The sequence below is a fragment of the Penicillium expansum genome (assembly GCF_000769745.1).
Source record: "Penicillium expansum strain MD-8 chromosome Unknown contig83, whole genome shotgun sequence".
In the NCBI taxonomy this organism is placed as follows: domain Eukaryota; kingdom Fungi; phylum Ascomycota; class Eurotiomycetes; order Eurotiales; family Aspergillaceae; genus Penicillium; species Penicillium expansum.
This window is the reverse complement of record NW_015971356.1, coordinates 46830-71982: the sequence shown is the minus strand read 5'-3', so window position 1 is coordinate 71982 and position 25153 is coordinate 46830. Positions and strand designations below refer to the sequence as shown.

At 48.0% G+C, this 25153-nt stretch overlaps 9 protein-coding genes across 9 annotated transcripts; 5 read left to right on the top strand and 4 right to left on the bottom strand.

Moving 5' to 3' along the window:
- Positions 1-238: 238 nt before the first annotated feature.
- On the bottom strand, positions 239-1889 carry PEX2_029300 (acyl-CoA dehydrogenase family protein; the record flags this gene model as incomplete). The annotated part of the gene is made up of 3 exons (XM_016740205.1): positions 239-575; positions 629-997; positions 1054-1889. The coding sequence occupies 3 exons, from the start codon at positions 1887-1889 to the stop codon at positions 239-241; spliced, it is 1542 nt and encodes a 513-aa protein (XP_016597327.1).
- A 548-nt stretch (positions 1890-2437) lies between these two features.
- PEX2_029290 (phosphatidate phosphatase App1 family protein) lies at positions 2438-4936 on the bottom strand (the record flags this gene model as incomplete). Its single annotated transcript, XM_016740204.1, has 1 exon — positions 2438-4936. The coding sequence occupies one exon, from the start codon at positions 4934-4936 to the stop codon at positions 2438-2440; it is 2499 nt and encodes an 832-aa protein (XP_016597326.1).
- A 253-nt stretch (positions 4937-5189) lies between these two features.
- Positions 5190-5459, top strand: PEX2_029280 (uncharacterized protein; the record flags this gene model as incomplete). The annotated part of the gene is made up of 1 exon (XM_016740203.1): positions 5190-5459. One exon carries the CDS (start codon positions 5190-5192, stop codon positions 5457-5459), a length of 270 nt encoding a protein of 89 aa, XP_016597325.1.
- Positions 5460-5847: 388 nt separating this feature from the next.
- Positions 5848-9611, bottom strand: PEX2_029270 (UV-endonuclease UVE-1; the record flags this gene model as incomplete). The annotated part of the gene is made up of 5 exons (XM_016740202.1): positions 5848-7389; positions 7455-7712; positions 7937-8149; positions 8661-9347; positions 9414-9611. 5 exons carry the CDS (start codon positions 9609-9611, stop codon positions 5848-5850), a joined length of 2898 nt encoding a protein of 965 aa, XP_016597324.1.
- A 1783-nt stretch (positions 9612-11394) lies between these two features.
- On the top strand, positions 11395-12396 carry PEX2_029260 (Hexokinase; the record flags this gene model as incomplete). The annotated part of the gene is made up of 1 exon (XM_016740201.1): positions 11395-12396. The coding sequence occupies one exon, from the start codon at positions 11395-11397 to the stop codon at positions 12394-12396; it is 1002 nt and encodes a 333-aa protein (XP_016597323.1).
- Positions 12397-12758: 362 nt separating this feature from the next.
- On the top strand, positions 12759-13725 carry PEX2_029250 (TatD family hydrolase; the record flags this gene model as incomplete). The annotated part of the gene is made up of 2 exons (XM_016740200.1): positions 12759-12773; positions 12826-13725. 2 exons carry the CDS (start codon positions 12759-12761, stop codon positions 13723-13725), a joined length of 915 nt encoding a protein of 304 aa, XP_016597322.1.
- A 1229-nt stretch (positions 13726-14954) lies between these two features.
- On the top strand, positions 14955-16112 carry PEX2_029240 (putative extracellular protein; the record flags this gene model as incomplete). Its single annotated transcript, XM_016740199.1, has 1 exon — positions 14955-16112. The coding sequence occupies one exon, from the start codon at positions 14955-14957 to the stop codon at positions 16110-16112; it is 1158 nt and encodes a 385-aa protein (XP_016597321.1).
- A 1415-nt stretch (positions 16113-17527) lies between these two features.
- PEX2_029230 (uncharacterized protein) lies at positions 17528-19110 on the top strand (the record flags this gene model as incomplete). Its single annotated transcript, XM_016740198.1, has 4 exons — positions 17528-17618; positions 17672-18724; positions 18789-18962; positions 19055-19110. The coding sequence occupies 4 exons, from the start codon at positions 17528-17530 to the stop codon at positions 19108-19110; spliced, it is 1374 nt and encodes a 457-aa protein (XP_016597320.1).
- A 4292-nt stretch (positions 19111-23402) lies between these two features.
- PEX2_029220 (uncharacterized protein) lies at positions 23403-24247 on the bottom strand (the record flags this gene model as incomplete). The annotated part of the gene is made up of 2 exons (XM_016740197.1): positions 23403-23739; positions 23802-24247. 2 exons carry the CDS (start codon positions 24245-24247, stop codon positions 23403-23405), a joined length of 783 nt encoding a protein of 260 aa, XP_016597319.1.
- Positions 24248-25153: the final 906 nt, after the last annotated feature.

The following is a 25153-nucleotide window of genomic DNA, read 5'->3' as shown; positions in this document are numbered from 1 at the left end:
GAATATCTTCGGAGATGGGGTGATGATGCGGCTCGCTGATGCCCAAGATGATCTCACCTGGAGCTAACTGCCTTGGGAAAGCTGTGGCGTCGGAAAAAGGATACCCCGCTCCAGCTATCCACCCCACTTGCCTTTTCTATTTTTGGCCAAGCGGAGAACTGCATACAAAACATACAAGCACTTTGATGTTCATGAAATGAATAACTTGATTGATGGATTCGCTCAACAAGCTTGTTCTCTATAACATCGATTTCGGGAAATTCTTCATTGCCTGTCGGACACCCAAATCTGCCAAAATCTCCTCAGTTCCACCCAAGATGGCATCGAACTTATATGTCCGATGGAACATCTCAATGACCTTGCCCATTCCTGACTGAGTGATACCACGACCACCAAAGATGTTAGTAGCGAGACTGGCAATCTCGCCTGCGGCTTGGGTACAGTGTGACTTGAGGAGTCCGATAGGTCCACCCAGATTCTTCGCTTGCTGGGCGTATGTCATGTTACACATCTGGTAGGCGATGGACTCAAGCCATGCCTGGTTAGACTCGGCTAGGGAGATCATGCGAGCGATCCTGTCGGGGGGTTAGAAAAGAAATCTCGGCGGCGAATGATCTAAGAGACTCACTTTTGACGAATAACCGGTTGTTCAATCAACTTCTTGCCAAAGACGATGCGCTGGTTGGACCATTTCATTGTCTCTTCCACAACCACCATTGACATGCGGACAACGGCAGCGACCATCATGAACCGCTCATGGTTGAAGTTGCTCATGATAACGACGAAACCTTTATGCTCCTCGCCCAGGAGATTTCCAACCGGAACCTTGACATTCTCAAATTGCACGAAAGCAGTGGCAGCAGCAGTCGAATATGAGGTCTTGATTTGCTTGGTCTCCACGCCCTCACCGCGAGGAATCAAGAGCACTGAGAAGCCCTTCTCGGTACGGCAGCCAGTGACAAAATAGTCGGCGAACATGCCATTTGTGATCCATTTCCTAGACATTGTTAGCGCAATTCTCTTGATTAAACCAACAAAGGTGATCCGACTGACTTTGTTCCGTTGACGATATAATGTTTTCCATCAGGAGTCTTCTCGGCAGTAGTCTTCAGACCCGCGACATCACTACCAGCGAAGGCCTCCGTGATAGCCAAACACATCTTCTTCCGGCCCGACAAGACCTCGTCATTGAGGCGCTCCTTGAGTACAGGGTCATGCAGCCATTGTTGAACAGCTGTCAGACTAATAGCCATACCGGCCATATTGCCATCCTGGAAACCTCTGGCATTGGCACGGACCAACTCCTGGGTTACAATCATATCGTGGAGATAATCAAACTCCTTTCCATCCACAGCTCCACCGAGCAAGGTGCGGTTGTGCAGATGTTTTCCGGGGCCCAGTCGCATAGCCAAAATGTTTGTCTCGGCCATGCGGTCAATCAGCTCTTGGCTAATATAGGTGCCATCTTGCTCCTTCTCTTGCGCTTCGGGCGTCACATATTTATCCGTGAACTCCCGGAGGGCCTTTTGCAGGCGTCGGTGGGTCTCCTTGTAGTAAGGAGACTTGAACTGGGGTCGTAGCCATAGGGGTTCTGCGTAGGGTACGGGACTCAAAGCTCCAGGGACAGGCACGATGACTTCGGGTTTTTCGCCTTCGACGACACCGATGCAAAGCTGGTCACGGTATTTCTCCAACACCTCCTGGCGGTGCAGGTTGTAAAAATCGGATGTTGCGTCCTGGCCAGCAACCTGAGCAAGCACGACAGCACCACCAGGGTGGGCGTCGACAAAATCGGTCAAATCATAGACTTGGTGGTCGATAATACACCAGAGAGAATCCTCGGTGTTGTGCTTTGCGATCTCCGCACGTGTGAAAGTTTCTGATGGCATGTTTGAGTTTGGGGAAAAGGGAGAATAATGGGGGAGCTACGAGTAAATACCCCAGATTATAAGTCGCCAATCATGCAACTGTTGTTTCAAACCTTGGAATTGAGCCGAGGCCCGAGAAATGTGATGTCAGCATCATCAAGCAGCCCAGGTGCAACCCCAACAGTCGTCTACCAACGAGAACCTCGGGATCAGCTTCCGATTACTGATTGACCAACCGTATGATGTATAATTGATATTTTCGCCAATAGCAACTCATTGAATTATCATCACTGAGCGCGTTTATAACGTCCCGTGACCCACCCGTGGACTTCCCCGCCTAGTATCGGTACGTGTCGGTTTTAGCTTCAACCAGCCCTAGGGGTAAGGAGCAACACAAAATAACATACAATTTATATTGAGTATTGATTTAGGTCGAAAACGATCAAAGGCAAAGGGCTTGTTTCTATGTACCAGAGTCTATCATGACAGTTGGCCAGACCATTAATACCAACTTTGTTTCTAAAATATATCTCGAATTGATTGTTGACATATCGTGTGGTTACACGCCATCAACAATCTCCCTTCGAACGACCAGCCTTGATATCTTTCACCGCCTGCTCCATTAACCACGCACAAATAGGCTGTGCATCGTTCCCGACCCGCCAACTGCCTAACACAACGCCATGCTGCTCAAGCACTTCACTTGCGCGATCCCAACGACGTCGCCAAAGCTCCTCGCGCTTATTTGGGAGGGGCGCAGGCGGCACGCCAAACTCATTCGTCCCTGCTCTCCCAAGTGATTGGTTAGATGAGGAGTTTCGTAGCCCAGAACCAGATCCCGAGAAGTTGAGTCGGTCGCTTGCATACTGGAACCCTTGGTATGCAGCCTGGGCGGCTGCCGCTGGGTATGATTGAATGCCACTTGCAGGGGCTGGAGTCCGAGCCGGCGTAGTTGATGTAGTTGATGCACTGGGATCTGAACTGGTTGTTGAAGACCCGGTGTTTGTGCGACGCGGAGGAGGGCGTGGCGGTGGTGGCTTGGCGCGTGTAGCTTGCGATTGACTCTGAGCGCCTGTAGAACCATCATCGAGGCCTTTGAGCCACGAAGAAGGGACTTCATTCGTTGATGTCCCAGCGCTACTCTGAGAGGTTGAAGGCGAGGGATCCACATCTATCAATGAACCCGTCTTGGGCACTCCGCGTCTGGGTGGCACAGGCGGGAGTGGTTTACGTTTGGGGGCCTCTTGTGCTGGCGCCGATTTGGAGTCTTTTTCTTGCACATCGGAAGCTATAGCAACGTTGCGCAAAGAGGATGGCCTGGAACTCTTCGCCAAATCAGCCGGCGTAGAAACCATGCGCAGTGCAGATGGTTTGATTGGTTTCGCTGGGCGTGGCCGTGGAGTGGTGGGGTGGGTAAGCCCCGCTGGAGGTGGCTGATCGCCGATGATCAGATCTGTGAGATCAATCAGGTCTTCAAGGTCAAGATCCTTTGGATCTGCATCATGATGGCCTACAGGCACCGTAGAGTCAACAGTCGTGCCGACTCGAGGAGGTAGCGTCGGTCTGTTGGTAGCGGCGTCCGAGTGGTCCACTATATTTGGTGAACTATGACTGCGTTTAGACTGGTCAAGATGACCGACGGATTTGTCAAAGAACTTCTGGGTTTCTGAGGTCGTAACATCACGAATGAATACGCCCAGGATCTGGCCAGGATTTGCCAAGACAATCTCAGTGTAAACCTCCAGATCAGCCTCACCACTGTCACCGACAAGAATGAATTTGCGTTCTGGGAAGTCGCGTAGAATTTGTTCTAATGAACCCCGTTTCCTCTCTGCAGTGGGCTCAAAGATTCCTTGAAGCATGCCCGAGTACTGTTTGAGATGGAAGGAGCCCGGAGGCAATCCCACCATTTTGAAGTACCGCTCAAGGAGGGGATACAACTGCCAGGGAGCATTCGACACATAGTGAATTTGCACACCCTCACTGGCCAGTTTGCAGTACCAGTCGCTGACTCCTTCGATTGTAAGTTCATCCAATTCCCGGATGAAGGTGTTGCGGAACATCTCTTTCGCTCCACTAGCGATGGCTGAGTGCTTGACTGTATCATCGATGTCACTGATCAAACTGATTCCAACCGGATCAATGACCTCAATCGGCCTTGCAACAGACAGGTCCTCAGATGCCAACACGCGAATATGAGTTGGCACAAAGGGTAGTGTAGCGCGAAGAGTAAAATGACCTGATTCATCTGTCAGGATATTTCGAGACTTGCTTTCATCGTCGTTGAAGAAGAACACCGTCACTGGCATGCTCCCAACTGGATTCGTCAAGAACGGTCGAAGTCTTTCCATAAGATGGGCGTTCGCCACAGTTATTTCATCTTTACTCAATGCTGCAGCAGGTTGGTTTGTCTGCTCCGTATTCGAGCCTTTCCAAGCCGGGTCTGCTTCCTTTTCAGCCTTAGCGACTAGTGTTTGGATCTCCTTGTCGATGTATTCATCATCTCCCTTCCCGGAAATCTTGTCGTTACTTTCATCATTTGCAGCTCCAGTTGGTGCAGAGATTCCGCTCAGCTTCCTGGCCAGGGCAATCATCAACCGGTGCTTTCGGCTCATCGGTCCCCGACCAGGAGAGTAAATCCAGCCACGCACGTCAACGGCCACGACTGCATCTTCAGCCTCCGTTGCATCCCAACTAGGTGAGGATAGATCATCATTCTCATGGGTTGCGCCCCGGTAATCATCAATGGTTTCTGACCACGAGTCACGTCGTGGACGTGTGCTGGTACCAGTGTTCTTCTTCTCTGCCAATTTCCTAGCATAACTGGGGAAGACCACCATCTCCTCATCGCCTGATCGTGCAATTTCCACATCCGGGAATGCACCAGGGGTATTGTAGTAGTCCTCATCGTGTTCATTCCTCTGCCCCGACCATTGTGAGGTATAGGTCTGTCGTAATTCATTTGCCGCTTTGAAATATTCGTAGACCTTCTTTCGGCGGCTACCAGGGGCAGCAGCACCATCACCATTCCCTGGCCCCCATGTTGATGATCGTCCAGACTGCGACATTGGGTCTATCGTTGTGTCCTTCGGTCCGTGACGGGGTTCTCGGATCGATTTCGGGTATCTTGCAGCTGGGTTGCTACCGGCTACTGTGGTAGATTTCCACGGCCTTGACTGTCGCCGGGTTCCGAGAAGATAAGTCACAAGGCGTCCGCCAGGTCTCCTATCGCGTGTAGCGAGTCGCGCTTGTCGCTGGACAATCGCTCGGTAGACTCGCGATTGGGCCCGGTGTCGGAGCGCGGGCAAGGTCTCGTGCCGGATGCCCCAAAGATGGGATTGGGCTCGTCTAGTTGCTTTTGCGCCAATGATAAGACGGAATATATGCGAGAGTCTGCTGGGTCGAGGTTCGCGGGGGAAGGAAGGGGAAAGGGTGGTAGGCGGGCGTCTGAAGAGAGAGGGCCTCGACCGGAGGACTGGCCAACGGAAACGTGATTTAGGCGCCAGGGTCTCGTGTAGTATGATGTACGATCAGGATAAGAGTATTCCGAAAGAAAAAATGGGCCGAGTTGAGCATGGAGTAAGGCTGTAGAAAGTTGATTCGCTGCGGGGGAGAGATCGGATGACGCTGATTATTCGGATGCTCACCGCGTTGCGACCGAAAATTCTGGTCATAGTTTGCATTTACGTAGAGTATTTTGGTTATTTTTGTTTTATGTCTATATGATTTATAATCATATAGTGATTAAGCATCCTATTCATAAAATAACTATAATATACGTTGCTGCGTGGGCGTACAGGTGAAGTCCCCATGGAAGCAGAAAGCAGATACCCAGGCATTTTCGCTGATGGGATGTACAAGGCACTCTTCCACGTATAACCTTTGATACTTGATCTATAATCTAGCCATAAAGACTCTCGCCATTTAAGATCCGAGGAAAAAAACCGTAGACTAATATACAACAACTACCAAGTGCCAATTATGCAATGTCCTCGGTGTAATTCACTTTCTTCACGCGTGAACTTCGTCGAGAAAGTGATATCGAAGCCGGAGCATTTTCCAATTCCACCGAGATCTCTTCAGTGTTTTCAGTCTCTTCAGACTCTGGGGTAGACTCAATCAATGAAGCCTTGCGCTTGCGAGACCTGCTCGATGGAGGCGTGCGTTTCGTGGCTCTGGCGGGTTTTTTTACTGGCGTTTCTATCTTGATGGGGGTATCTAGGGGAGCATCGTCCGCGGCAGACTTCATCTTACCCTTTTTGGAAGAGCCTTTCTTGGGACTTGGTGTAGCTTTAGGCTTCACGATTTTCTTTGCCGGTCGGAGCCATTCTTCCATGCACTCGGGCCAGTAGACTCTGCCGTCTGGTCCACCCATTCCGACTTCTTCGTCTGGGATGGTGCGAGACGGCGGTATTGAGCCTTCTAGGTCCACGAAGCCCCCGTTTTTCTTGGACTTTTTGGGTGGTTTGAATGGCTGGTTTTCGTCAAGGCGCATGAATGGTATTATTTCGTTCACAAGATTGTAGCCGGGGAGTTTGAAGTTCCTCATCAACTCGAATACGGCTTGTTCTTTGTCCTTGGCCTCAATCATCAGGTCCATGGTAGGCGGACAAGGGGGTAACGTAGTAACGCGAGCACTGTGTTTGCGCCGTTGGCGCGGGGTGATGGCGGGTGAGGTTTGTTCGGAATAATGCATCTTCTGAGTGATATTCTTCCGAGACCATGTTGCTGATATACGCTCGTACAGAGGGATAATGTCCTCGGTGCCTTCTCGGACCTCATTAGCGTCAAAAACAATATTATGGTGGTGATAGTCGAGGACAAGAGGGATATTCAGCTCCTCGCAGATAGGCAATAGATCGTGAACGGACCAGCTAACGTCGTCATTCTCCAGGACCAATCTGTTTTTGATGTCCTGCGACAACATAGCGTAGTTCTCTCGAAACCGATCCAGTGTGGCAGCCTTATCACCAAACACTCCCCCCATATGAAGGATCATGACCGCATCGCGGTCCTGCTGTGGGGGAAGTTTGAGTAGCTGGAGCATCTCCGAATGATACTCGAGATCACGAACAGAATTCTCGATAACTTCCTTCCTCGGTGATCCAAATTGAGTAAATTGGCCAGGGTGAACTGACACCCGGTGTCCAAGTTCTGCAACTACACGGCCCACATCTGCCAGCACTTCCGAGGCGAACGGCGCCAGCTTATAGCCATACTCCTTGTGACTGGCAAATGGGAACATCTCACTACTGAGTCGCATGAACTTGATGCCATATTTGTCGTTCCAACGAATGATTTTGACCAAATCGCGTGCATTCGCCAAGGCCAGCCCCTCGACGAAGGCTTGTCCGCGTGCAACATCGGCCGGTTGGTCGCGGTCTGGACGGTTCTTAATCGGGTGTGTGGGTTGGTCAGGATCTTGGAGAGGGTGTCGGTTTTCGAGTATAGAGGCGATTCGACATGTTCGAGAACAGAACACGGAGGGAGTTGAATAGCGAAGGTACGTATTTAGACAAGCCTGTTCAAGTCAGAATCTAGGGTCATCGGCGAGGGCTATATTGTGCTCAGCACGGCGCGTCTCACATATCCTAATCGGCCTTTCCAGGGAAGAGGAAGGTAGCTACTATTCACCGGAGGTGGTCGGCCGAGCGCCTCTTTTAGCTCTTCCGCATCAACGGGGATGTCTTCTTCTGATTCCGGGTCCAATGCAGCCTCTGCCTGACCAGCAGGCAAGGGTACATCTCCATTGAGGATATCCGCCGGCTTTGTCTCCGGCCCAGGTGTCTCAGTTGCCCTAGCCATATCTTCTGGATCCAAATATCTTGGTTTTCGGCCAAGATCCTGCGAATATGCACGCGATGATGCGGAACTCGAGATGCTTAGGGGTTGCGCGACACTTCTAGACGATAAAGAGGAGAAATGTAGAACACAGTGAGCCGCATGATGGGCATTGTGGATTGGGGCGAGTGATCTGGTTCTCGCCACGGGAATGGATTCAGGAATTATCAATGACGTATGTCGACCCTGTTGGCTAGCTTTCAAGGGATGGACACGGATAGACAGACCCTGCAGTAGCCGAGGAAAAGACCGACACATTCAGCGGACTTTGGGAGGTAGGTCAAGGAGCGTTGGGGGTTTGGAGGAGTTCGTGAGGGCGGGATGTTCCATAGCGCGTTAATCAACGCGACTTGCCGCAGGTTCACCGCGATACTCGGCCTATCACCTTCATTAATCCCAACTTCATCAAAATCAAAATTTGATATAATCATAAATACGATCTGTTGAAGGGTTGCTAGTCATTGAGTCATGATCTATAAAAAAACGACGTTTAATAAGACATTTAGACTGCTCCGCTGCTATTTATATTGGACACATCACAATGCCATTGGAAATCCGGAAAAAAAAGGGACATCCTCCTCCACCCTCTGACTTATTACGTCACCTTTTAACGTTTTCTATAGTCTATTCTTATCCATAAATTGATGGGAATGGGTACCCTCGATATGCTCGGGAAGGGTGCTGGTCATGCTTAAATTGCTCCATGGCGTACAAAAACGAGCCGATTGAGCACCGTAGGATTCGAATTAACTTCAAATGTGCGGAGATGTATTGAAAGAACAAACTCGGGAAATAAAAACGATCAGATATAACAACCAGGTCTCGTCACTCTCCACACTTTATGCTTCCTTGAAACCAAAAATGTTGTGGCTTAGAAGTGACAGGGAATTTGACCTATGCCGCATCGACCGCTTCTAATTATTTATTTTCTTTTTAGACTTGATGCGATACCTCGTGCTGAGGAAGTCGGAATATCATTGCCCAAATTCCCAATGACACAGCCAGCATGGCGAGCAAGATTGGTTGCAGTACTGTCACCCCCTTCGCCTGAGCAATGGCGCCAATCATGAATGGGAAAACCGCACCACCGCCCATAGAGAAGGCAGCCGCAAATCCAATAGCAGCAACATGAAGATTCTTCGGTAGCAATCTTGTCGCCACAATCACAACTCCAGGGAAGATAGTCCCCATGAAGAATCCAACAAATGCAACCGCAACCGCGGACACGATAAACTCAGGAACGAGCCAGAAGATGAGCTCAAGAGCAATTGCAAGCAAGATATATATAGCAATAGATAACTTCTCTCCAATTCGTGGCGACACAAACCCTAGCACGAACCGACCAACTGTAATGCCAAGCCAGAAGCCTGTCTCTGCCATTCCAGATTGAAATGGGTCGCCGTGTCGGACGTTCGTCATGAAGACAACAATCCAACCTCCGATTGCTACCTCGATTCCACCATAGAGGAAGAGGAAGACGGCGCATATCCAGGTGACCTTATATGTGAGGGCAACACGTGTTTGAGAGAATGCTCCTCCTCTGCCAGGGAAACTGGGATTCTCTTCTTGATATTTACTACCAGTTTCAGCCCAAAAAGCGCCAGTGGAGTAAATTAGAGAGATCACAGCTGCCCCGGTCTATATTTCATGGTTAATTTGTCAGTATCCAGTTGTGGTAGGGTAAGGTAGAGAGGATCAAGATACCATCAGATAGTAATACGAGTACCATTGCCATCCGGCCTTAATGATTAAACTCGTAGCAACAAGAGGGCTTATTGTGGCCCCCACGCCATAGAATCCATGGAAGAAACCAAGTACTTCATGCGAGTTTGCCATGTTCCCGATCCATACATTCCACGCTGCATTGTGAAATCCGCTCCCCAGGCCAACCAGCATATACATAATTACCAGGACTGGAAAGGGTGGATGGACAGATATGACTGCAAATGCAATCACATGGCAAGTCGGGGCAATTATTGTGATTCCTCGTCGGCCGAGAGTCTGATGAATTAAATTGCTCAGTATAGCGGATACGGCATATCCCACGAAAGGTGAAAGGAAAACTAGGGAAACGACCGTATAGCTTTTTTGATAGTCAACCTCTAACTGAAACATTCAAGTAATATGGTTAGCTATTTTATACAGATGGGGTCAAAGCTGAGCTGGTGACACAAACATAGGGAATGATAGCTCCATATGCAGCATCATTAGACCCCATTACAAATGCACACCAAAACGTGGCAGTCACCTTCCATATGGTTGACTTTGACTCGTTCCATCTTGGTGCGACGTTTACTGCATGCAAAGGTGGGGTTTCATCTGTCTCTGAAGGCGTAGCTTCAGGCGTATATTGGTATCCAGGCTCGCCCGGTGTTGATGGCCAAGATGACGGCGGGCTCGAGCTCTCACTTCTGCTCATTTCTAGCGGTGTCACTTCCAAAGTTGATGAGTTGAAGGTGGCAGTGAGAAGCGTGAGATTGAGGGGCTATATGAGACATTCATATAATAATGCGGGGAGGCTGACTGGCGAAAGTAACTCCGATATTATATATGTGTGGATGTATAGAGCGATCCCTGTCCCTAAATGGGGTTTATAAATTATGTCTAGTTCCGGTTTTACTACCTCTTTTCGAAGTCTATAAAGTCTATATTCACTTCCAATTTAATCGGCCATTAATCATAGGGAAAGTTCAACGGCAGCATTCCGAAGCCAACATAGAACCCTAGGGGCCGAATGATGATATAAAAAGCTATCAATGGCGCCAATATCAAAGCAGTATTATATACCATTTAGCCCTGTCAATCTTCAAATCTTGTCAATCGTAAAAAAGAAGATAGGAATATACTAAATTCCGGTCACGTGGTGGTATTCGCTCCATCAGCTCGTGTTTACCCAACCTCGGTTGTCTCCAAGTCTTAAACCTTTCCATCTTGGGAAAAAAGCCACGTCACATTAATATTTTTTTGGTTGAAATGGCGACAACTTCGCAGATCTCTCCAAAAAAGCCAAGTCTAAAGGAATTCCTTCGGCCTTTCCGGGTCGAAGTTGAGACCTTGTATGACTTATCCTGTCGGCTGTCATCCTCTTATAAAAAATTGGCTGCGGAATCTTCAGAACACTTTATTCCAACGGCTCTTACCTGTCTGCCGACGGGTCATGAAACGGGACGCTATCTTGCTGTTTATTTTGGGTTGTCCTACCTTCGTGTGGCCTTCATCGACCTCTTAGGGGATCAACATGTCGAAGGACATGCACGCGTACGGCGCACATTAGAGAAGGCATGGCCTATTGGAGAACATCTCCGAAAGGATCATTATACTGATCTCTTTACATGGATTGGTGACTGTATCGCCGAGGTGGTGGCAGACAGACTGGCCAACCCAAGTGAAGAGCGAATTGATCAAATAACGACAGGCATTTCATTCTGTCTACCTATAAAGTATATTTATCGCCCCCGACATAGGCTGTATGTTTCTGTGGCTAATATAGTCTAGACAAGATTCCCTCGATGAAGCAATCTTGATGCCAACAGGGAAAGGCTTTTCTCTAAACTCAGACCTCAATCTCCGCCAAGCCTTGCTGAATGGATATGAACGCCATACATATTCAACTCATGGAGATGAAATGAACATGCCTGCTAAACGCCGCAGGCTGTTTTCTCTTCCTAAATTGAAAGTCGCAGTCATGATCAATGATACGACAGCGACCCTTGCTTCATTAGCGTACTCCATCCCTTCCTTGCCCAACACCCGTGTTGTCATGGGTCTGATCGTGGGCGCGGGATGCAACACGACCGTACCCATGAAACTTTCCGACTTGCATGAATCCAAAACTAAAAGTATTCTTGAAAAACATCCCGATGCACAGGAAACACTCATCTCGACTGAATGGACTCTCTCCACTGCAGCGGCTTCTTTCGATGAGCTTGGTATCCGAACTCAATGGGACCTTCAGCTGGATAGAAATTGCAAAAGACCTGGTTTCCAGCCAATGGAATATATGATTGGCGGCGGATACACTGGCGAGCTCGTCCGCATCGTCTGTTATGATTGGTTCCATGGAATCTTGGGAATACAGTGCTCTAACTTACCGTTGAAGTTGGTTGAGGAATATTCTCTTTCAACGGAATACCTCTCCCTTGTTGTTGCTTCTTCCCTGTCCGATGAGCTCCTGGCAAGCGAGTTGTCTAAGACACTCCAAGCATCTCCTGAGAGTGATTGGGTCTGGTCACCTGAATACGCGCGTGATATTCGAGCCATTGCCTCGGCTGTACAGGATCGAGCGGCTTCTTTGGTGGCATCTGCGGTTGTTGGTCTCCTAGCCTGCACCAACGAAGTCCAATTGTGCAACACGGTGCACAAGTGCACCAATGGAGAAAATATCAAAACCGACGCTGGAGTTACTAAACAAATGGACTCTAAGTCAATCTCATCATCAACGCCAGGTTGGAATAGCGGGCCCGAGGAGCTCGCTGTGGCTTTCTCGGGTGGAGTGATCCAGCATTATCCCCACTATAAAGAAACTGTACAGAGATATATTGATCGCCTGCTACTGCGAGCTGGTCCTCAAGTAGGAGGAAAGAGTGTCTTCTTGCGCGAGGCCAGTGATGGCGGGATTATTGGGACTGGTGTCCTTGCAGGAACGGCTTCAGGGGAAATTGGGGAAATCAGGGTTACTCCCAATTAGATATATCAATTGGGGGAAATTGATAGTCATATAAATTCTTTATAAATATAAAATATATCTCAGATTTCCCCCTCAAGGCTTCCCACCAAGAGAAAAACAAGCCCCACCCCACTTTAGCCGCCGACATCGGTATATTCCCATTCGTTATGTTAATTGAACAACTTGTCAATGTCATTTGAATTGAAGATCTACTTCACGGATTGTGTAGAGGCCGTTATCTAGCTTTTGATTGCCAAAGCCTCACAATATTACGAGTGCCAATATATATCAGCCCTATTTGGTCGGAACGTGCCAAGAACGCGTAACGCAAGACTTTTCTTTTTCTTTCCCTTGCGATACTCCACCAGACACGGATAATCACAATGAAGTTCTTCGATGTGAGCAAATTTCTTCCATTGTTTCTAGAAGTTTGACTAACACTGGCGATAGGTTGCCGTCACATTCACAGCAGACCAATTCCAAGGCATCTACCGAGGAAAGCAATATCACGAACCAGACTTTGCAGAAGTCCTGAAAAGAGCCCGAGAAAATGGATGCGAAAAGATCATGCTCACCACGATGACTCTGGAAGGTGCAAAACAAAACCTACAGGCAGTGAGGGAGTTCCCCACGATGTGTAAAATGACCTTAGGCGTGCATCCATACCATGCCGCCGAGATCTATGACCAGCCAGAATCGCAATATCTCAACGAGCTGCGTGAACTGGGTGAAACCCTTCTAGCTGAGAACCCCTCGCCTCTAGCTGCGTTTGGGGAGATCGGGTTGGACTACGAGTACCTGGATCGGGCCGATAAGGAAACGCAGCAACGCGCATTCCGTGAGCAACTAGAGCTGGCTGTGCAATTCCAATTACCGCTATTCTTGCATGTGCGCGAATCAGCTGAAGATTTTATTTCCATAATCAAGCCTTTTCTGCCAAGACTGCCGCGTGGTGGGTTGGTGCATTCTTTTGCGGGGACGAAGGGGGAGATGCTCCAGCTCGTGGAACTGGGTCTTGAGATTAGTGTCAACGGCGTGTCGTTCCGGACGGATGAACAGTTGGAAATGGTTAGAAATATTCCATTGGATAAGCTGCAACTGGAGACTGATGCTCCGTGGTGCGAGGTCTTGTCTAATGACCCCAAAATCGCGGCTTACCTGGAAACTGCGAGGCCTTTGCCTGCGAGTCGGAAACATAACAAGTTTATACTGGGGCAAATGGTCAAAACACGCAATGAAAGTTGTTCTATAGAGCGAGTTGGATTAGTTGTGGCGGGGTTGAAGGGTGTCACTATGAAAGAAGTGGTGGAAGCTGCTTGGAATAATAGTAGTCGGATGTTTTGGTTGTGAATGTATATTCGCTCAGAAATATATACAATTACAATCAATGCAAAGGCTTTGATAGGAATTTTTGGATTTAGCTAGGCTACTTGGGTCATTGGAACTATCGATATTTCAAATGCATTCGGAACATTTTTACTATCAGAGCAATGCACAGTGTATACCTCGAAGAACCCCGTGGAGATCCCGCTGCAACAAGCTTTTTTCCACGCCATGAAAATGACTAAAAGAAATCTTGATAGGTGAACGTGGATGTAAACAAATCCCTTGGCTTAGAAAATCTTGATTGGTGCACTGGTAGGCATGTAGGGGGAGGAAGACAGGGGCTTCAATTACCCCTTAGGGCTTGCCCGGCCTTGAGGCCGAGCCCCAGACCAGTTCTATTGCAGAGCCCACGATTGGCCCAAGGGACTACATAGAATGGAGCATGTGTGGATCTCAGAGCTTGATAGTCGGACATTTGACATTTATAAATAATTGTGACGCGGCCTTTTTTTTGTCTTTCTGACACTATTTCAAGATTCCCGAAGAGAACTTAGCCCGCGGAGATTAATACACGTTGGAATGAAGGAAGACATGGTGCCGTCTTTCTCACATTTGACCCCCCTAGTGGCCATTTTGTTAAAAATCCAATTGCCCCTCGAGTATTTCCCATCAAGTAGCGGGGTTTTCTTTGCTTGACGATCTAGATATCTAAACAAACCAACGCTGAGATAAGATTTGTGTGACTTTTCCGATGCATGTATCCAGATAGAAGATGGATCCATTGATTCAGTTAGATGGCAATGTCAGTGGTTTTACTTTAGACTTCTTATGCGGAGTCAAGGACATATGATGGTAGAGGGCAACAGGTTGTTGACATTCTTTAACATTCTTTGCGTTGCGAGGGTCATCGCTGAACCATCATCGCATGGGAAAAAGCCGCAGCACGATGGTATCTGCCATTCCTCTGTGGAGTTATGTGGAATGTTATGGACCACTGGCCATGTATTTATACTAATTGACGTCGACATCTCGGAGTTCATCTTATTTTCTCAAGCCTTCATACTCTTGTAATTGACCTTGGTGGTTAACGTTTCTTGTATCATATCAAGATATCAAACGTCTACATACAAAAAGTTCCCCATGACGCTGTAAGTGAACACCTGGTGACTGCTTCGTTCTTTCCTTTGGCATTCATTCGATGTTGCTATTATCAATTTCAGACTAACAAGTACGATAGAAGCACCTTGATCATAATGAAGGGCACATTTATCCTCTCAGGCCTTCTGGCGACTACCGTCTCAGCTCACATGCAATTGAGCAAGCCATACCCTATCCGCAGTCCCCTCAACAAGGACGGCACGGGCGAGAAGGACTATTCTTACACCAACCCTCTCTCCACCTCCGGTAGCGACTACCCATGCAAAGGCTACGCCAATGATGCATTTGTGGCCGTGGATACATGGCAACCAGGCTCCTCCCAAGAGATGACGTTAGAAGGGAGTGCTGTCCATGACGGGGGCTCGTGCCAGCTCGCTCTCACTTATGACAAGGGCAAAACTTTCAAGGTCATTGAGTCGATCGAGGGTGACTGCCCTATTGCTAAGAAGTACCAATTCGATGTCCCTTCGGACGCACCAAGCGGTGATGCGCTCTTCGCTTGGACTTGGTTCAACAAGGTCGGCAACCGCGAGATGTACATGAACTGTGCTATGATCACAATTGGTGGCTCTAGCAACCGCAACGCCCCTGTCGATGCCAAGGAGGCCTCCAAGAAGACACTTGACGAGAAGACCACTGAGAAGGGGCCCAACAACAAGGCAAACGGTCAGACATCTAACAGCAAGGCCAATACCCAGACTACAAACGCCAAGAACAGCTTCGATAGTCTCCCCGATCTCTTCGTTGCCAATGCCAACCAAGCTGGCAATTGTGTGACCATTGAAGGCCAGGCCGTTCACTTCCCCAATCCTGGCCCCAAGCTCATCGGCAAGGCCGACGGCCCTGGCTATAAGTGCGCTGACCATGCTCCTTTCCTCGAGAGCACCTCCGACTCCAAGTCAAAGCCCTCCACCACCTCCAAGTCTGAGAAGAAGCCAGCCGCTACCACATCCAAGTCCGAGAAGAAGCCCGCTACTACCAGCACATCCACCACAACCACCAAGGCTGTGTCCAAGATCGCCCAGCCCTTCGGCACTCCCTCCCCTACCGCTGACTCCCGTGAGCTCTCCACCGATGCTTCATCCACCAACCAGTTCGTCAACAACCTCGGTCAATGGTCTTGCCATTCTGGGGACCTCATCTGCTCTCCCGATGGACTTTCCTTTGCCCTGTGCACCAACGGAAAGCCCGTCTTCATGGGTTCTGTTGCTGCTGGTACTATTTGCCGCTTGGGCGCCATTACTGCTCGCTAGTAATTTTTTTCATTCTTATACTTTTTACTTCTCTTGCCGATTGTTTTCTTTTTGGATACGTCTCAGTGGATATTTTAAGTTATAACAGACCACAGGCTGAACTAGTCGAGTGAACTTCGCTCGCCACATTCCGTCTTTGGACTTTGACAGTTGATGTTTCCCTTCAGCCTGGATTTTGGGCGCTCTGTATTGTTTTTATTTTTTTACCCATGACCTGTTGAGCGATGAGCTAGTTGATGCCCCGATGTTGACGGCGTGGTTTATGTCGCCCTAGTTAATGATTTCGTGTGTCAATTCAAAATTTAGACCTTATTTATACTATTTATGCCCTTTTCCTCCCAACAATCCGCGGGCATCATGTACTTTTTTCATAGAGTGCATGCCCTCCAAATTGCCAGCACACCATACAAGTGGCAGAGTTAAAAAGCGATTTCAGTCTGTGCCCTAGCCAATGTCTTCTCGGGCGACATGCTGTTTGAGACCTTGAGAGATACTTTCGTGGTACTCCTTCTCATGGCATCCTTACTCAAGGTAATAATAGAGCACTTTTGATGTAACATCTATAATGAATTAGGGATTGTTTCTTAGCTAAAACATGACCCTTACTCTAACTTGGACATTCGGGGTTCAACTTGGAATAAATCAATGAAACTAGACTCTCAAACATCTTATTCATCTTTGAGCTACTTCGAGGTTTGAGAAAATTGTTCATATTTACACCATGTGTGTACAATTTGAAACGCATACCCTTCTTAATCACTTAATCACCTCGACACCTTTGCGGTCGCTTTCTTACTCCCATTGGAATTGATATCTGTAGCCATCTTGTCCCACACAAGCTGTAATCTGTCAGAGGCTAGCTCGTACATGATTTCATAGGGTTGATTGTTTTTTATTGGCAGGATGTCCTAAAAGGTGCATACGATATACATATTACTTTACAATCTAATTGGCTATGTACATTCATACTTTCCATCCAAGACTTCCCGAAAAGAAGGCTTAGATTAGTACCAAAAGTGTACCTAAATGCGGTTGGTTCTTGCGGTTCTTCAGCTGAAGTCGACAAGGGATGACCCTTCAGCTCTGACCCACACACGAACGCCTCCGAAGTACTAGCTCGGGGATGAGCTGTCTTTTTTGGATTCTTCGGTGAATTTCTTTTTTTGATGTTCAAGTGGAGCCAATCATGACCCTCGCGCCATGTCTCTCATAACAAATGTGTCTTCGCGCCAAGAGGCAAATATAGAAGCTGATCTGCAGTACATCCCTAGTCGAAATTCGAAACTGCAAGTAAGGGCCGATCCTGGCCATAATGACTTTTATTTGATTTGATTTCTTCATATAATATATATACTTTGAACCCAGAGATTCCCGGTAGCTTCGATCTTTTTCTCCCTGACACTATTCACATCACCATGGGCGATCTCCAAGAAAAGCCCTTGGGCTACAAATGGCGCTCTTCCAAATGGTTTATCATTTCAACCATCACTCTTGCCTTATTTGGTGGTTTGTGTATCTGAAATCTGCTTACAATCCGTCGCTCACACTGTTCGGTATAGAAACCTTCCTATACGCATTCATTGTCCCTATCTTAGACTACATGCTACAGACTCGCCTACATATCGATCGCTCCAAGACTCAGAAGGTTACCTCTATAGTACTGGGCCTCCACGGTGCTATCTCTGTCATCGCTGGCCCCATCATCGGCCATTTTGCCGATAAAACTCCAAGCCGCAAGACACCATTGTTGCTATCTCTTATTACCTGTATCATAGGTACCGTCATGATGGCAAGCACACATTCGATTCCGATCCTCTTCCTAGGCCGTGCCCTACAAGCAGTAGCATCATCTGCAGTATGGATCATCGGCTATGCAACCATCGCAGATACCGCGAATCAGGGGAATCTCGGCACAACAATGGGGATTGCAATGTCTTTTGTCCACTTGGGAGTCGTCGGCGGGCCCGCAATCTCTGGGGTGCTACTTGAAGTGGCGGGATATTGGATAACATGGATGGTGCCGCTCCTCATTTTGGTTATAGATCTTGTCGCGCGCCTTTTGATGATTGAGAGTCCGTCGACGAGCTTCTCTCAGTCTGATATAAAGTCTTCGAAGATAGGAGATACGGTAGACTCAACAGAAACAACGGGTCTGCTGCCCCCGCAAGGCGATCCTCAATATCCACCCACCACTGCAAGTGGCTTTTGGCGAATTATATTGTGCGATGCTCGCGTCTTGACCGTTCTGCTCATTCAGGTATTGAACATAGCGGTGGCAGCGTGCTTCAACGCGACTATTCCACTCCATGTACAGAAAACCTTTGGATGGGGCCCTAGCAAGATTGGATTCCTCTTCTCCTGCTTGGTACTGCCCACTCTTCTGATCGGTCCCCTCGCAGGCTGGATCCGGGACCGTGTCGGAATACGATATCCTGCTGCAATCTCCTTGGTTCTTCAGGCGGCGGTGTTGGTACTATTGGGTATTGCTGGAAACGAGCAAATCTCCTGGGCGAGTGCTCAGAAATATGGTGGAACACTTTACATAGCATCTATCATGGCTATGGGTGCATTGCGTCCTTTCATAGCTGGGTTGGGGCCTGTTGAATTGACTGGTGAGTGTTGATTTCTCTCAATGAAGTAGAGATATTTGCGCAGGCTTCTAATTATCCATCGCAGCTGCTGTCAAGTCACACCAAGAAAGGAGACCGGGTATCTTTGGGCCCGAGGGAGGACTCTCCCGCGTGTTTGCTATAATGGAGGTTGCTGCTTCCGTTGGGATGACAATTGGTCCAATTGTGGGTGGCTCGCTCAAGGAATCATTTGGCTACGACTATATGAGTTGGACTTGGAGTAAGTGGTCAACCCCTTTTCCTTGTGATATTAGCTAATTATAGTAGGTATATTTTATCTCCTCCTTGCTGTGCTTGTAATGTGTTTCTTAGGATCCGGAGATCCCGAAATGCTCTCCGCCGGAGACTCCGCTGATGGAGAGTGTTAGGACCGTCGTTGAGATTCTTAAAACACATTGTATTATATTTAGTTTCCCGCGAGCTACATGTCTATAAATTTTAATCGATCTAGTGAATCTCTCCACAGAGATAGAAATTTGAGTAATTGTGCATAATCTATTGTCGTTCTATTGCTCTCGATTAATCTATTTGTCAAAATACTAAATTTCAGCCCCCTATTGAGTATACTCAGCGCTAATCAACATGTTCTGCAGGTAAAGACACCATGTTGTGACTTTGGCTTGCAGCTGAGTATCCACTCGCAATGTCATCACCAAAAATCAACAAAATTGACTCCGTAATGACAGCTGAATTAGTGAATGGTTCGTATTAATTTACACGGACCGTCCAAATCGAGCTAAACATGCCGATGTGTACATATTAGGGTCGATCGGCATTAAGTGGCGGGGCTGACTGCAGACCATTGACGGGTCTGCATTAGCGTGAAGAGGGTTCAACAAATCATTCCGAGATCAGTCAGAAAGAGATTAAAATACATCTATTGTGATGCTAGTAGATTTAGGTCTAGACAGTCAGAATTTAGATCTCGAGATCTGCATTTCATCAAGCCAGACCATCAAGCTTCTGGTCATCTCACCAGGCGGTTTCAGCCTCGAGCCAGTCTGAGAACCCTGCCATAAAGCGTCAAGACATAGATTACTTGACTAATTACAATGCATCAAGTCAAAAAACAAGCACAGCATACAGAGTCTTGGTGTCACCGCCATAAGATCTTTGGAGACCAAAAGGCCCGACGGCGATGACGGGGGTTCCTTGGGCGTGCTTGTTGAAATCGAATTCCAATGTCGTCTTGTTCCATTACAAGCGCGGAGGCTTTCAACTCTGCGTAGGTGTACCTTGCGATACTAAAATCACAGGCGCTGTATGAGGGAAGTGTGCATCAGTATAAGATATAAAAGAGATTTGCATACTCCAGGGCTTCTGGTTCGGCTCGCCAAGTGTTCATTCAGCACAACAGGCCTGTAAAAAGTGATTGTAACGTTGAGATTCACTTGAAATTCACGGGAGAGCCATATCTCGAAAGGGTTCATGGTCATAGTTTGATTCACGAAGGTCCGAAGTGAGAGTTGTTCACCACAAACATGTTGCAGGCAAAGAAGGAAAATGTGAGATCGAAAGGTCATAATAATATAGCCTGAAACTCATGTAAAGTATCATAATTAGATTTCTCACGCAGAGCCCCGGGCTTGAAAGAAGTCAAGTGCTCAAGCTTTCACAATCATCTTTGCCCAGGCGGTATAGACTTGTGCTGCCACCACCGCTCCGGGGGCGGCATCAGCACGGATATACCCGGAGATACCCGCTCGCGCCCCCGGGGGCACGGCAACGCGTTTAGTTAAAAGAACCCCGCGATTTTGTTTACTTCTCCCTCATCTACCTACCCAAATCTCTGTCATCTCACAAATTCCACTCATCTCAGTGGTTTCATTGAATAACAAAGCCAGTATGGCTCTTCCAATTGCAATTCCTAAAACCCTCCCATATTCTTAACGGCAAATCTTCTGGGATAGGCTTTTACCCGAAGTACCCATTTGAAAGAGAGAAATGGTTCATGGTTCGGGTGAATCAAATCCCCAACTGTAAGTGCAGTGTTGTTTTACCAGTCTGCTCTGATTACACAGTCTCAAAATACTAACACAGATACTCTGTATAAGACAGGTGATCTCGTGCGATACACCTCAGATGGCTCGCTGCGCTACATTGACCGCAATGTTTCGCAGGTCATGATTTGCGACACGCCAAAATTTTGACAAAATCTGCCATGCTCTAGAAATTTGGTTGACCACGAGCTTGTGCCCCGAGGCCTTCATCGTGAGCGAGTCTATGTGAAGCTTGATGCCATCCAGACCATTAATTGACAATCCTTCGCATCCGCTGTCGACCTAGTGGCGAACACGGAACAGAGCTCTGGGGAACTTTCACGGTCTGATCTATCAAGAAGCAGGTTGAAGAACAGAATTAAGGATGCGGACAAATCAGCTGGACTCGTGCTGGATTTATTCGAACTTGCACTCCAGAGAAGCCCCGAATGGGTCTACATCGCATTCAATCAAACCATTAAGACGGGTGATATAATGAGGATGCTGATCTTGTCTGGCTCGGACCAGACTAGCGTCCGCGTCCGTCAAATCTTTAATTACCTCCACGGAGAGTCCCTGACTCAGGCCAACTTTGAAGTCATGACCTCTCGTATGATGGAAAGACGACCATGACAATGGGTACAACGTTGGGGGCTAAAGCAGAGGACCAGATTAGCTCTCTTCAACTTCCTGCGGGCATGTTACAAATGATCGTCCTGAATACTGCTTTGGTACTGAGCCTTTCACAATTCCGTGATGTCGCTAAGAGATATTATCATCGGACAGACTGTGTACTAAACACGCTCTGGGATGAAAACAAACGTGAGAAATCGTGGCTCGAGTGCTTCCTGCGGTGTCATATCCCGCGAATGGTACAGAGTTCAGAGAACAAATTCTGAGATCTTGTGAAATAGGAATCCTGCCAGTTCTTACCTCGGAGTCATTGTATCGAACCCCGAGGCCGAGGAATGGCTCTGTGTTCTTGTTCTGGCTAGATATAGGTTCTTGCCTGGTCTCCTCTCGCTTCAAATGCTGAATTCCGGGAACAACCAGGTGACCTTGTGCCCATGAGGTCTGCCCCGAGCCTGGGGAATTCTTCTTGCTCTCCTTATCGGGCCGAGTGGTAGCCCGGTAACCGATTCATCCGCACTACAAGAACAGCACTCCCTGCGCCCGATTTATAGGCGAGCACCGGCCTATTTACACAGTGCTTGTCTACACGAAATGAGCGGCATATGCTGCGAGATTCTGAGCAAGTGAGAGGAGGGATTGAATTCGCGAAGCCTTCCCAGACCTTGGGTTCTCGATATGTTTGTCTATCTCATCCTTGCGGAGTTGCGGGAACAATCAGGAGACCTTGTGCCCATGGGGTATGTTCCGAGCCCTGGAGACATTATTTCTCTCACGATGCGGATAAAGAGTTGATTCCACCGGAAAAGAAATCTGTGATCCTGGGTTCTCAAGGCGCTTGTCCAATTTATCCTCTGGTACGAATTTCTGAGGATAAACTTTGAGATCTGGAGGCATAGAAACGCTGCCTTTTCCTATCTCGGGTCTTGGTATCTGATCTCCTGTTGCTGCTACTACAGAATTCCGCGAACAACCAGGAGACGTCATTTCCCTCACGGTGCAAAGAATGAGCTCCGCGGATAACTATGCAACCATGTGCATATCGGGTCTGCTCCGAGCCTTAAAGACTTCATATCCCTCGCGGTGTAGAGAAAAACGCCAGCTGATAAACTAGGTCTTTGGCTCTAGGAGTGCTTAATCTACACACCCGTTGTTGGGCGTTGGTGATGGGACGTTTTTTCAAAGGAACTCGTTACAAATCAAACCAAATCCCACATAGCCCAAATCCTACCACAGAGTTACAAGGCCTAGGTTACCCTTGTGATTGGGGATTCTAAACGGTGCCTTTTAATTCCATGTTCCGATTTTGTATTTGCCAGTTCATTGCCCTTCATATGAACTTCCTTTCGTGTAAATTTTTTAGCACATTCGAATACATATGAAGTCATTTCCTTGGATTATCTTCTCCTTGGCATGTTTCCAAGGTTTGATTAGCAGCCCATGAGAATATACTCGAAGGTTCAGACAACCTATCGCATATAACCATAGGTGTTGTCGCCCGAACGAGGTAAACCGTGTCGCAGGGGGAATAAATGTTGGCTGCCGTGCGGGAGTAGGTTACCCCCGAGGTCGGGTGTAGGTAACATAATCCGTGCCTCGTATAGGTTTTATTAATTACAAGAAACATGGTCACCCCCGAATTCAATCTAAAGGGAAAATCAGCCATTGGTTCCCATATGATCAAATCCGGTATGTTACCATATATTGACGCATGCGGAAAGTGAGGCTGAACCTTGGAATGCCATTGTCGCATTACGTCCAGGAACAAAAAACTCAAATCGAGACCCCGACGAGTTTGTTGAACGTAGAAAAATATTCATAAAGCAGTGTATTGATTAATATTAAAAATGTGACCAGCTAGTCTCGAGAGACCCAAGTATGCTCGCCAGATATCCTCCATCATATTGTACAATCCAATTTAATCACAGACATAGCAGTGGTATCTTAGCTCTCAAATAACACAAAAGGGTCATAGAATCATCGACCGGTGCATGAGCACCAATCCTCTCAGATTAAGATACTCGAAACAGCAAGTATCCTACACCAGCAACCTAGATGTTACCAGTGTACGCCGAGTTACCATAGCCATAACCAACCGCAGTCGGGGCAGCAGCCGGAGCATTGGCTGCATTTTTGTTTTTGCCCCAAGAGCTAAACCAGCCCTTCTCAGTCTTGGGCTCAGTGCCCATCTCGACGTCATAGGGGGTTGGATGGCCGGGTAAAGTATCGGCGGCGCCGGTAGCCTCGGGGATGTCTTTATTGCGGCGCCAGAAGGCTTTGCGGCTGCCGTGGGTGTAACCGTTGGTAGGGGAGGGACCGAAACGTTTCTCGCGCTTGTGGTGGCGGGCGAGAAGGATTTGGAAGAGGATGGAAATCAGGTAGAAGAAGCTGGGCGAAAAGTTAGCATAGTCCGAGTAACAGTCATGATCAGTACTCTAGGATCAACTCACATTCCGATCACCGCTACTGCGAAGACGACCTTTTCCAGTTTGCAGGCCATGCCGAATTTCAGACTCCTGGAAGCAGTGTCATCGTCGGCGTTGCCCGTGCCCATTGGTGTGTCCACTGTTCCGGTACATTTGCCAACACCATCCCGAGTAAGGATGGCGATGGCGATCATCGCACCCACAAAACATATGTCCAGGGCAACACCCAGGAATGCAAAGAAGGCCACACCGCCCAGACAGCAGGTGAAGATGATGCCGAGCAGACTGTAGGCGGTTGCCGCGCCTGCTAAGCCTTCAACGGCCTTGATCCACGTCGCGATGGGCTGGTCATTCCTGGACAAGATAGCCAGGAAGTACGAGAAAATTCCGAGAATGACGGCAGCATCAAGGAATTGCAGAACACGCAGTCCGAGGTTGAAAAACCGGAGGACTACCCCGCCGGCTCCCATATTGTATAAAGTGGACGAGGATGATTATTTTGGGTATAAAAGTGTCGGTAGTGACCTCGTGGTCGATCGTGGTCGAGGGAAGAATATATGAAAGAAACTCAGGCAACAGGATTCGAGCGAGTTATAAAGGAGGACCAAGAGGCTGACGATCAGTGGATGGCGGCACTATTGCACGTCGATCCTGGGAGAAGCTCTCAGCTTAATGGCCAGTGTCTGCGCCACACTCTAAATGACCCCAGATGACCCCACTCAGTGATGTCAGTTCCATGGGTTGGGTGACTTCCAAGGTTCCACCTAGCCGTCTCGGGTTAGAAAATTCGCCACCGAGTCATGTGAAGAAAATGATTAAAATGGATATTTTCGAATGCCCCAGCCACACTGCCACAATTTCAATACATCAAGGTTTCTATCATGACCCTGATACTTTATGGGATCCATGGATTATTTCAAAGGGTACTGCGTACTATTTCTAGATATCATCTATGCCTATTTTTAGTGATCCATTGTTGTTTAGTGGCCTTGAACTCCACCGGTGCTAGGTGTCAGTTGAAGATAAAGTTAGAAAGAGCTACAAATAAACTGAAACTAGCGCAGCTTAAGCAATAGTATAAAGTAGTTTAATATCCTTCCATTCATACATATTGTTGTATGTACTCCAGGTAGCATGTTGTTCACCAACACCGACTGCTTCCCAGCGCCTTCAAGTAACCTACGTAGCGTATCTATCATCGGCCCTTAAAGGTGGCTGTGTTGTACCGCCGTACATCATTATTGTAAATATGGCGGCGAGTCCATTGTACCTACGAACCCGGCACGTTGGAAATGACGTCTGCACCCACCCGAATATTCCGCTGGGTCTTCCGCACTTGCCATTTACAAACATTACAAACATACGTGGTACTAGAG